General features: G+C 49.1%; 1 protein-coding gene across 5 annotated transcripts in view; it reads right to left on the reverse strand.

Annotated features, from left to right (window-relative positions):
• sept5a (septin 5a) overlaps nucleotides 1-12,692 on the reverse strand; it is a 176,286-nt gene that overhangs the window by 57,649 nt on the left and 105,945 nt on the right. The window contains exon 1 of one of the 5 annotated variants that reach the window (XM_038792930.1): nucleotides 4,028-4,132. The exons of the other annotated variants lie outside the window; for them this stretch is intronic. Within the exon in view, the coding sequence (XP_038648858.1) occupies nucleotides 4,028-4,117 (90 nt within the window). The 5' untranslated portion in view covers nucleotides 4,118-4,132. Of the gene's footprint in view, nucleotides 1-4,027; nucleotides 4,133-12,692 lie in introns of those variants that run through there. 5 annotated transcript variants of the gene reach the window in all.

Below are 12,692 nucleotides of genomic sequence, written 5' to 3' on the forward strand. Positions count from 1 at the left end.
AAAAAAATATTTCGTTGTAGGAGATGTGTTCTGAGATGTATTTGAAATTTGATAAGGCACAAGATGAATACAGAGTTTTCCATTAACCCTTTAACCATCTCACACCTGTAGAAAAGTACAACCACCCTGAAAATAGTCATAATCTTTATTAGTGTCACAAGTAGGCTTATATTAACATTGCTCTGAAGTTACTGTAAAAATCCCCTCGTCGCCACACTCAAGCGCCTGCTGGGGAACACTACAGAATGTCCAATTCACCTAACAAGCATATTTCTCAAGAGTAGTGGTAGGAAACCGGAGCACCCGGAGGAAACGCATGCAGACACGGGGAGAACATGCAGACTCTGCACAAACAGTGACCCAAGCCAGGAATCGAACCCGGGTCCCTGGCGCTGTGAATCAACAGTGCTAACCACTATGCTACTGTACCGTCCATCCCTGTAGACGCAACAAATCCTCTGATTTGAGCAACTCTGCCGCATCCACTTGTTTACGTGGCTGACCCCATTCAGTTTACAACCACAGTAACAGAAAGTACCATCATAGACTCGAGTCGCACACAACGAGGTCATTCGACCTATTGTGCTGAGCCAGATCTTTGAAAAATTTATCTGATCAGTCCCACTCACCTGCTCTTTCCCTACAGTCCCACAAATGTCTTCTTTTCAAGTGTATACCAAATTGTATTTTAAAGTTACCATCACATCTGCTCTCACCCCCCTTACACATGTTTCAAAATGAGAACACTTGCTACAAAAAATAGAAAGTATAATTAATGTTGTTCGGTGTTCACTGTCATTCGGTATGTCTTATTAAAATACTACAGTATTAATTCCCTACTAGAAACTACAAGGATGTCTTTGAGTGCAGTGGGTATCTCCACCTCTGAGCTAGAAGCTCCGGATTTGAGTAGCAACCCAGGGCATGATAGCCAAGGAAGGTGCCTTCATAACGTGGTCAAACAGGTTGAGTGTGTCAACCTGCAAACACTTCTAAACACGGCAATGGCTGTCAGTAAGAGCGGGAGAGACTCCTGGGCAGCCATGCTTAATGTGGCATGGCAGCCCTCAAACTATAAGCCCCTGGCGACAGGCTAGCAGCCTGTTCTGCAAATTACTAGCTTTGGAAACAGAAAAATGTCTGCCTTACTGCGCATCTCATGCAGGAAGTGAATTGGGTGGATTGGAGAAATTATGTACTTATCTACAAGCTAACATTCCATGCTTACTTCTACACACAACGTTATCCAAACTACTACACTGCCGCCTGGATGCAGGTCATGTGTGGATGGTACTGTACTCAGTCCATGTTAACTATTATGTGACAGAAAACTGCCCTGCTACAGTATTGCTTCTGGTGATCAAAACTGGTTCAGGAGATCACATTTACCATTTTAGCCAAACATTTCAGACGGGTGAAATGTTGAGTTAGGATTTGTACTCAGGTCCTTCTGTCCCGGAGTCCAGTGCTCACCTTGCAGAGCCGCCCTCCCATATCCTGGAAGCAAATACCCTCAGTTTCATTATAGTTTTACTTGGATGTATTCTTCTGCACCCAGTTTATAACATAAACAAAAAGAACTTACATAAAGTGCCGTTTTAATCAGCAACATGTCCCACTTGGCTTGACAGAAGTGTCATCACTTAAAATACAACAAGAAGCCAGGTATGGCAATATCAGAGCTGGCGATCAGAAGCTTGGTCAAAGACGTAGGCTGTAAGGAGTGTGGTGGTAGTCGGTTGTTGTGCGGTGGTGGTGGCTGAACACACAATCTCACGTTGTTCATCAGTCAATGTGGAACATGGTGAATCTTGTGGAGGGAGCAGGCCTGAAGTCGCCTTCCTGCCTTGAAGGCCCATATTTAAAGTGCACCTGGACAGCTTCCCTCGCTTCCCCCTTAGCCAACCTCCAAGGCCCAGCTTTCGGTGCAGCCTTCCGCTCTAACCCCCACTTCCAACCTTCAGACAGCTTTTGGTACTGGGGCCTGATATGAGTGAAGGTATGAGCGGTCCCCAGGAAGGGAAAAGCAGCATCTACTCACCTCAAAGTCATGGAAGAAGTGAAGCTTGCCGAGTGCCAGTTGTAAAAGTGAATGTTCTAATTTCCCGTTGGTGGGAAATTTAATATGGTGCAGGAGCAAAATTGCATTTAATGATCATGCATGAGATGTTAATGCATGCAAAAGGGTTTCCCGACATTATTCGTCTGGAAGCTCGACCCGCCTTTAAATTTCCCCAAAATTCTGATATGTTATCCCAATGTAAAGAATTTGATGTCCGGACACCTACCAAGCTTCCTACTGCTGATGGGGGCCATAAGATTCCATCCCCAAAGTGGATGGACATCCTGGGATACTATCACCGACGGTCAGATTTTCAAAATGGGGTCAGGAAGCCAACACCAAGATGGATTCCAGATCACGACCCCGCGCTTCAACAGCATCGCTCTTGCGAGACTATTATTAAATTCAAATGTCACCAGGTACATGCAGGAGATGATAGCTGCCTGCCTGGCACCAGCAGTAAAGGCAGGTGGCAGCCATTTTGGAGGCTGCCGCTGCCTTGTCAATTAGAGCAGGCAGTTCCTCAGAGCGTCAGCAGCATCGGCAGGAGCATAAGGGATCATGAAGGAAAAATTAAAGTTGAACCCTTGCACTGGCAAAAATGGGTCCCGGAAAGAAACCAGTTCAACCTAAAGACAGATAATCTTAATTGGCCCTGCAGCAAACCTGGCAGCTCTGCACTAAAGTGCACGAGACTGGTCAGATTTGGTGAAAAATATTTTTAAAATTCAACTTTGAAGTGGACAGACACCTCAAGAAGCTCCTAAAGGCTCTTCGGGGGCCGTTACCTGGCAGCAAGTGGGCTTCCCGTTCCAAACCCCCTCAGCGGCCCTTGGAAAATTACAAACTGTCCTGAAGGGTCAAGATCCCAACCAGGATTGTGATTTACAAATCCCACCTGCACCGGGTCTCAACCGGGAGACATCTTTTCGGAAATTCAACTGGGAATGTTTCTGATTGGGGTTCCCAGAACCATCAGTTTCAGAAACCTCTTCCCAGAACATTTATGATTGTGACCCTCTTAGGACTGACCTGATGAATACTACACTCCTGTATGCTTCACCCTATGCCGGTGTCTAGGTATTTACATTGTCTACCTTGTGTTGCCCAATTATGTATTTTCTTTTCTTTTCATGTACATGGGTGCCTTTCGCTCGATTACAAATCAGATTTAAAGAACGCTTCCCATTCTGTGTATGTTCTGCGCATGTTAAGCTTTTTCGTCAGTATGCTGATTGTCCTCTGGTACCACATTCAAATGGCTGTTTTGACAACTTGGAGCCTAGCTGGTCAAAGTTAGGAAGCAGTTGGGATGTGGACTGCCATATAACCGTGCGTACGGTAGCACAGTGGTTAGCACAATTGCTTCAATGCGCCAGTGTCCCAAGATTGATTCCCAGCTTGGGTCACTATCTGTGCGGAGTCTGCACGTTCTCCCAGTATCTGCGTGGGTTTCCTCCGGGTGCTCCAGTTTCCTCCAACAAATCCTGAAAGACTTGCTTGTTAGGTGAATTGGACATTCTGAATTCTCCCTCTCTGTACCCGAACAGACACGGAGTGTGGCGACTCGGGGATTTTCACAGTAATTTCATTGCAGTGTTAATGTCAGCCTACTTGTGACAATAATAAAGATTATTATTATTATTATTATTATTATTATTATTATTAAATGCTCTGTTTGAGCTGCTCGCAGAAAAATACTTTTCACTGTGCCTCCCAATAAACATATCCAAATTGCAGATACTTTTATTCAGTCTGTTTTACACAGGAGATTCCAGATTTACCTCGATTGATCAGAAGAAACCTCTGTGCCCTCATTTCCACTGGGTGATTCACTGAGGTCATTTGAACAGAAAGCACAAATAAATCAGCTCCACCACTTTGTTTTTTTGCACCGCCTTCTCCACTCAAACACCTCCCGTTCCTTTCAGTCTAATCACTGCCCTGCCCCAAAGCTCACTGTACCTTCAGCCGTGCCCGCTGGCACCTTTCTGATACATTCCTGGGAGAGAGGAGTCGCTCCACCAAACGCTCCTGGATGATGATGGCATCCATGTCAGAGGTCGGATTTCTCCCGGCCCAGCAGACAAACCTCTGGCAGACTCCAGTGCAAACTCTCCTGCTGCAAATCGCAAATGATTCGCAGCAGCTTGATGCCGAGGGAAGACAGGGCTGCAGAACAGAAACCTGGAATTTCCTGCTTCAGGGGCTGTGTCAAGAGCGGGGGTGGGGGTGACAGGCACAGTCTCATCCAGACAGATTCCCTTCAGTCCCAGCTTCCAAGGTTCTCAAAACAGCGCTGGGGCAGGACAAGGTTAGTAAACGTGATGGTTGACCTTTTTAAACTTCTGCCATTAAGCAGAAAACTCAGAGAAAATGCCCCCATCCCCCCCCCCCCCCCCCCCCCCCCCCCAATAATCAAGATGTACACTCAACTCCAGGAAATGTCTTTGACAGGACAGTCACTCCAACTGAGTAGTGGCAGTTCATGAAAAAAATTATTCACCGCCCCCCCACCCACCTACCTCTCCGGGGGAAGGATTAACACCCCCCCCCTTCCTGTCATTGTGAAATACAAAGGAATTAACTCCCTTCGCGAAGACTTCCCACTTGCAGGAGAACTGGCCAGCCTTGTTGCAAAATGGGATTCTCACTTTTACCTATTTTGTCCCCATTCACAGTTACACTCACTGTCACTGTAAAGCGGAAACCTTGCCCATCACCTTATTCTTCTGTTTATAGTAATACATCATACAGTCCACATCATGTTTATAGTAAGGCACTGAAGGTCCTCGGCGCCGTGGGGCATCAGTGCTAACCACTGTGCTACCTTGCCGCCCTTTCTATCACACACTTGACTTCTGCCTTGTCAGGCTTTGGGGAGGTGGGGATGTGAATTACTCGTCAGAAAACCTCTAACCTCTGCCCTGCGCTTGTAATCATAGAATTTATGTAGCTTGTCCAGTTCAGCGTCAGGATGTTGCTGGTGGGGGATTCAGCAATGGTAATGCCATTGAATGCCAAGGACAGATGATTAGATTCTTTCTTGTTAGAAATGGTCAATAGCTGGCACTTTGGTGGCGTGAATCTTACTTGCTACTTATCAGTCCAAGCTTGAATATTATCCAGGCCTTGCCTGCATTTGGACACGGGCAGCTTCAGTATCTATTTAAAAAAATATTTTTATTCAAAGCATTTTGTTATAAACAAACAAAAGCAGAAGAACAGCTAAACAATATTGTAAACAACCAACACCCACTACCCCCGCTCCCCTAATACCACCCCGTCTCATATCCCTCATTCCCCATTTCAAACCCCTTACCCCTCCATTCTCCCCCTGCTGACCCCTCAATCCTCCTAAAAGAAATCAATGAACGGCTTCCACCTCCGAGTGAGCCCATCCACAAGCCCCCTCAGGATGAACTTGACCTTCTCCAGCCTCAGGAATTCCGCCAGGTCTCTCACCCACGCCCCCGCTTTCGGTGGCTCTGACGCCTACCACCCAAGCAAAATCCGTCTCCAAAGGGCAGCCCAGTGGCACAGTGGATAGCACTGCTGCCTCACGGCACCAAGGATCCGGGTTTGATCCCGGCCCCGGGTCACTGTCCGTGTGGAATTTGCACATTCTCCCCGTGTCTGTGTGGTTCTCACCCCCTCAACCCAAAGATGTGCTTGGTAGGTGGATTGGACACGCTAAATTGGCCCATAATTGGAAAAATAAAGAATTGGGTACTCGAAAAAAAAATTCTAAATCTGTCTCCGGGCTAAAGGCCAGAACATCAGCCTCTCTCACCCCCTGGACCCCAGGGTCTTCCGACACCCCGAATATCGCTACTTCTGGACTTGGGAGCACCTCCACTCTCAGCACGTTGGACACTACGTCCTTGCCAGAACCCCTTCAGCCTTGGACTCACCCAGAACAAGTGGACTTGTTTCACAGCCCCCCACATACATGGCCCAATCCTCTACCTTCTCATAGAACATACTCATCCTTGCTACCAGCATATGCGCCCTCTGTATCACTTTAAACTGGATGAGGCTTAGCCTCGTACATGACGAGGATGCATTAATCTCCGCAGAGCCTCTGCCCGTGTCCCAGCCCCCATCTCCCACCCCCCCTCCCCCATATCCCATATCCTCCTCGTACTTGTGCTTTATTTCCTCCACCCCCCCCCCCCCCCCCCCCCCCCCCCCCCCCCCCAGGGCCCTATCCCAATCCATCAACTGCTTGTAGATATCGGAGAATCTCGGTCCAGGCAGCACCTTGTCTTGCAACCCCAGGGCTGGCAGCCAAGGAAAGGACATCCCCTCTCTCCTTACAAAATCCCGGACCTGCAGGTACCCAAGACCATTGCCCCTGACCAGCACATACTGTTCCTCCAGGTCCTCCAACCTCGCAAATGTGGCCCCATGAACAGATCCTCAAATAGCTTGATCCTTGCTTGTCGTCAGCCCCAAAACCTCGCATCCAAGCCCCCTAGAGCAAACCTGTGGTTGTCACTGATCGGCACCCATGCTAAGGCATGCTTCAGTCCCAGTTGCTGCCTCCACTGCCCCCAAACCCTCAGGACTGCTACCACCCCTGGGCTCACAGACTGCCTGGCCGTCGAGAACAGCATAGGCACTGACAACAAAGCCCTCGAACCTGTTCCCCTACACAATGCTGCCTCCATCCGACCCCACGCCGACCCCTCCCCAACAACCTATTTCCAAACCACAGCAATATTCACTGCCCAGTACCTGTAGTAGTAGTACATCATGTACAGTAGCGCCAGCAACGCCCCCCCCCCCCCCCACCCGCCCCCCCCCCCCCCTCACTCCCGCTCCCACCCACACAAACCCAGACATCAAAGCATTAACCTTCGGAAAAAACAACTTTGGGTGTAAATTGTGAGGTTGTGAATTGTGAAATACAAACAGGAACCTTGGCAGCACCGTCATTTTTACTGTCTGCACCCGCCCTGCCAGAGGCAGTGGCAGCACATCCAACCTCTTGAAATCCACTTTCATCAGCTTCACCAGCCGGGACAGGTTCAACTTGTGCAGCTGCACTTAACCCCGAGTCACCTGGATTCCCAACTATCTAAAGCTCGTCCCACCACCCTGAACGGAAGTTCCCCATACCTCCTCTCCTGCCCTCTATTCTGATTCGGGAACACCTCGCTCTTTCCAATATTCAACTTGTATCCTGAGGACCGGCCAACTTCCTCTAGAATCTTCATGGCGTCCCCGATACTGTCCAACAAATCTGAAATGTACAACAGGTCATCCGCATACAGTGAGACCCTGTGCTCCACCCCAACCACCCACCCCTGCTCAATCCTTAGATAGAATCGCTTATTGTCACAGGTAGGCTTCAATGAAGTTACTGTGAAAAGCCCCTAGTCGCCACATTCCTCGCCTGTTCAGGGAGGCTGGTACGGGAATTGTACCTGCGCTGCTGGAATTGTTCTACACTGCAAGCCAGCTATTTAGCCCACTGTGCTAAACCAGCCCACTGTCCAGTCCATCAACACCCTTTTACGGCACAGTAGCACAGTGGTTAGCACAGTTGCTTCACAGGTCCAGGGTCCCAGGTTCGATTCCCGGCTTGGGCCACTGTCTGTGTGGAGTTTGCACGTTCTCCCCGTGTCTGCGTGGGTTTCCTCCGGGTGCTCCGGTTTCCTCCCACAGTCCAAAGATGTGCAGGTTAGGTGGATTGGCCATACTAAATTTCCCTTAGTGTCCAAAAAAGGTAGGGTGAGATTATTGTGTTACGGGGATAGGGTGGATGTGTGGGCTTAGACAGCGTGCTCTTTCGAAGGGCTGGTGCAGACTTGATGGGCCGAATGGCCTTCTTCTGCACTGTAAATTCTATGATTCTATGTGCCATTGCCAGCAGCTCTACTGCCAAGGTGAAAAGCAACGGGAGAACTGGCACCCCCTGCCTTGTCCCACGATACAGCCCAAAATACCCCAAACTTACTCGGTTTGTATGCACACTTGTGACCGGCGCCTTGTGCTACAACAGGACCCAGTCCGCAACCCCCTCCCCAAACCACACTACCTCCAGCAGACACTCTCCCTCCATCCGGTCAACGCCTTTTCCACGTGCATCGCTACCATTACCTCTACTTCCTGCCCCTCCGCGGGCATCATTATTACATTAAGTAGCCTCCTCATGTACACCATCACCTGCCTCCCCTTTACAAAACAAAGAACAATACAGCACAGGAACAGGACCTTTGGCCCTCCAAGTTGCCTCGACCATGGTACCTGCCTAAAATAAAACTGTATGCACTTACGTAGTCCATATCCTTCCATTCCCATCTTATTCATATATTTGTCGAGATGCCCCTTAAATGCCGCTATCGTACTTGCTCCCACCAACTCCCCAGGCAGCGCGTTCCATATATTTACCACCCTCTGTGTAAAACACTTGCCTCACACATCTGTTCTAAACTTTTTCCCACACACTTGAAACCTATGTCCCCTCGTACTTGACTCTCCTACCCGAGGTAAGAGCATCTGACTTTCCACTCTGTCCATGCCACTCATAATCGTGTAGACCTCTATCAGGTCGCCTCCAAAACCTCTGTTGTTCCAGTGAGAACAGACCAAGTTTATCTAACCTCTCCTCATAGCTAATGCCCTCCATACCAGGCAACATCCTAGTAAACCGCTTCTGTACCCTCTCCAAAGCATCCACATTCTTCTGGTCGTGTGGCGACCAGAATTGTACACAATATTCCAAATGTGGCCTATCTAAGGTCCTGTACAGCTGCAACTTGACTTGCCAATTTTTATATTCAATGCCCCGACCGATAAAGGCCAGCATGCCGTATGCATTCTTCACCACCTTATCCACATGTGTTGCCACTTTCAGTGATCAGTGGACATGCACGCCCAGATCTCTCTGCCTGTCAGTACTCGGAAGAGTTCTACCATTTATTGTGTAATTCCTACATGCATTGGACCTTCCAAAGTGCATTACCTCACACCTGTTCGGATTAAACTCCATCTGCCATTTCTCCACCCAATACTCCAACCAGTTTATATCCTGCTGTATCCTCTGACAATCCTCTTCATTATCTGCAACGCCACCAATTTATGTGTCGTCTGCAAACTTACTAATCAAATGAACTACATTTTCTTCCAAATCATTTATATACACCACAAACAAAGTCCACAGAACTGATCCCTGTGGGACGCTGCTAGTCATAGCCATCCATTCAGAAAAGCACCCTTCTATTGCTACCCTCTGTCTTCTGTGCCCAAGCCAGTTCTGTATCCATCTTGCCAGCTCTCCTCTGATCCCATGTGACTTTTGTACCAGTCTATCAAGAGGTACCTTGTCAAAGACTTTACTGAAGTCCATGTATACAACATCTACTGCCTTTCCCTTATCTATCATCTTTGCCACTTCCTCGAAAAACTCGATCAAATTAGTAAGGCACGACCTCACCTTCACGAAACCATGCTGTCCATCACTAATAAGTCCATTTGTTTCCAAATGTGAGTAAATCCTATGTCTAAGAATCTTTTCCAATAATTTCCCTTCCATTGACATAAGGCTCACCGGCCTTTAAGTCCCTGGATTATCCCTGCTGCCCTTCTTAAACAAAGTTACTGTCCAGTCCTCTGGAACTTCACCTGTAGCCAATGAGGATACCAAGATTACTGTCAAGGCCTCAGCAATTTCCTCCCTTGCCTCCCTCAGTATTCTGGGGTAGATCCCATCAGGCCCTGGGGACGTATCTACTTTAATGCTTTTTAAGATACCCAACACCTCCTCTTTAATAACATCAACATGACTCAGAATATCCCGTTTAGTCCTCGCCTATCACCCCCAGGAATCAATCATCAGTTTGCAAGGCCAACACCCACATCAACAACCTGGCGCCTACATATTTATAATCATCTTTATTGTCACAAGTAAACTTACCTTAACATTGCAATGAAGTTACTGTGAAAAAACCCTATTCGCCACACTCCTGTTTAGGTACACAGTGGGAGAATTCAGAATGTTCATTCCCCAAGCCCACCTCATAAACTTTACATCGTCCAGTTTGGAGCATAAATATTCACCAGCACTACCGGCATCCCCTCCAGTTTCCCACTCACCATAACATAACTCCCCCAGAGTCCGCCAAGATACTACCCAGTTCGAACGCCACTCGCTTGTTGATCAAAATCGCCACCTCCCCTCGTTTTATAATTTAACCCCGAATGTAATACCTGCCCTACCCACCCTTTCCTCAGCCTTGTCTGATCCACCACCTTCAGATGTGTCTCCTGTAGCAGAGCCACGTCCGCCTTCAAGCTTTTCAAATGTGCGAACATGTGGGCTCTCCTGGCCGGCCCATTCAACCCTCACACATTCCATGTGATAAGCCTGGTCAGGGGCACCCAGTGACTCCACCCTCTGTCGATCAACCATAACCCCTACTGGGCCAGCCTCCAGCCTAAGTCCTGAACCTCCTTAGGCTCACCCTCGGGAGCCCACTGTCATCGGCCATCCCCATACCATCTTTTAGAAACCCCTCCCCTGTCAGCAGTTCCCCCTACCCCCCCAGCACAAAAAGCAACCCTGACCCCCCCATCAACATACTAACCACCTGCTCACCCCTACCTGCACATCCAGACATAGGAACAGCTTCATTCCCACAGCTACAAGACTCCTCAACGACTTCCCGCGGACTGATCTGTTCCCTGTAATAACACTATTCGCGATGCCCTATGCTGCTCTTGCTCATGTATTTTCTTTGTTTTGCCCCTTGTTCCGCACTGTAACCAATCACTGTTTGTCAATGTACCATTTGTCAATGTTCTCTGTTGATTATTCTTTTGTCTACTACAGTATGCACATACTGTGAACGTTCCCTCAGCCGCAGAAAAATACTTTTCACTGTACTTCGGTACATGTGACAATAAATCAAATCAAATCAAATTAAATTAAATCACAATCAAACAAATCAAATCAAACATCCGTGCCACATACGTGCTGGCGTCCGCTCACTCGCTGCCCTCTGGCAGGCCCATGATCTTCAAGTTCTGCCTGTGAAACCAGTTCTCAAGGTCCTCCACTTTATCCTGCAGCCGCCTCAGAAGATCCTGCATCAACCCCATCTTGGCTGTCATTGAGGCAAGCTGCTCCTCGTGCTCCTCCACCTTCTGGATCGCCTGGCGCTGGGCATCCAACCTCGCCTCCATGCAGTCAATCCCGCCTTTATCGGGTCCACCACCCTGGCCAGGTCCTCCAAGTTCTCCGTCCTATGCTGGGTGAAATTCACGTTCAGGAAACCCACTAGCTGCTCCGTCAACCACTGAGTGGGTAGGATCGGTCCCTGACCTTCCGCCATCTTCCGCTGTGTCGCAGGCACCACACCAGTTTTCATTGCCTGTTCCTTTCTTTGTCGACCACCTCTGGTCCATGAATCCATGCACCGGTGTGACACTCTCTCCCTCCACCCCTCCTGCGCCTTTTTCAATCACATATTCCACCCGTTAAACGGGGAAATGGTCCCAAAAGTTCCACTACGTGTGGGAGCCACCAAATGTGCAACACACACCAAGGCCGCCACCGGAAGTCCGTAATCTTAGTGTTTTAACCAGGAAAAGTGATTTGCAATTGATCAGTAGGCCATTAGGTTCATTTGAATATTCAACCTATTTGAGGCCACATACTCCCAGCTCCCGGTCGTCAACTGGCGTATTGGCGAGGCCCTGCGCCATTGCGAATTAGCACTGGTCTCTGAAAATGGAGACTACTCCTGATGGCTACACTGGGGGGCTTGGAGGCCATTGGGGCCCCTGGGTGGTTGGGGTCAGAGCAGGGTGGTACTCTGACAGTGCCCATGGCACCCTGGCAGTGCCAACCTGGCAAACTAGCAGTGCCAGCCTGCCACAACTGGGTGCAAGGGCAGTTCCTGGGTAACAGTTTTGCCATGCCAGGGTGCCTGGTTGGCAATGCCAAGGGGTGTGGACAAAGGGGGCCATGCCCATGAATGGGCGTGAAGGGCGGGTATGAAGGATGGTTATGAAGGGTTGGTCAGTGAAAGGGGGGGCTAAAAGGGGAGGAACTGAAAGGTGTTGGTCTTAAAGGTGGGGGGCTCTCAGCGACCCCATGGTGGGATATGCTCACTTAGGTGCGGAAGGATGCCCCGATGCCCATGAAGATGGATGGGTGTGAGGGTGAGTCACTCTCATGCCTGGGATTTGGGGGGGGGGGTCATGCAGACTCAAGGGTTGGGGACGTTACCCATTCCTGCAGGGTGTTGTGATGCCCATGGGGGGGAGGGGGGGGGGAGGCTTCTGGGAAGCACTCAAACTCACTTTGAGATCTAAGTACCCTGTTAAAATGGCAGCCCAATCTCTGAGGAGCCAGTCTGGTTGGCGACTTTAGTTCCCAGAAAAAAATTCGAAGTGTGCGATTTTCCAGTGAGAAACTCCCCCAAGCTCCAAAGAAATGTGCCCGAATTCCCGGCGGCGTCCTATCAGAGTCAGGATGGGACGCGGCTGGAAGATCCCAATAGTCGCTATGCCTCACAAGATCAAATGAGACCTTGCAAGACATCACGATCTGGGTCCTGCCGATAATGGGCTACAGATTGCTGCCGACAGATTGAATGGCCATCTTTTTTGTTATTAG

This window comes from Scyliorhinus canicula, chromosome 1 (assembly GCF_902713615.1).
Source record: "Scyliorhinus canicula chromosome 1, sScyCan1.1, whole genome shotgun sequence".
Classification (NCBI taxonomy): domain Eukaryota; kingdom Metazoa; phylum Chordata; class Chondrichthyes; order Carcharhiniformes; family Scyliorhinidae; genus Scyliorhinus; species Scyliorhinus canicula.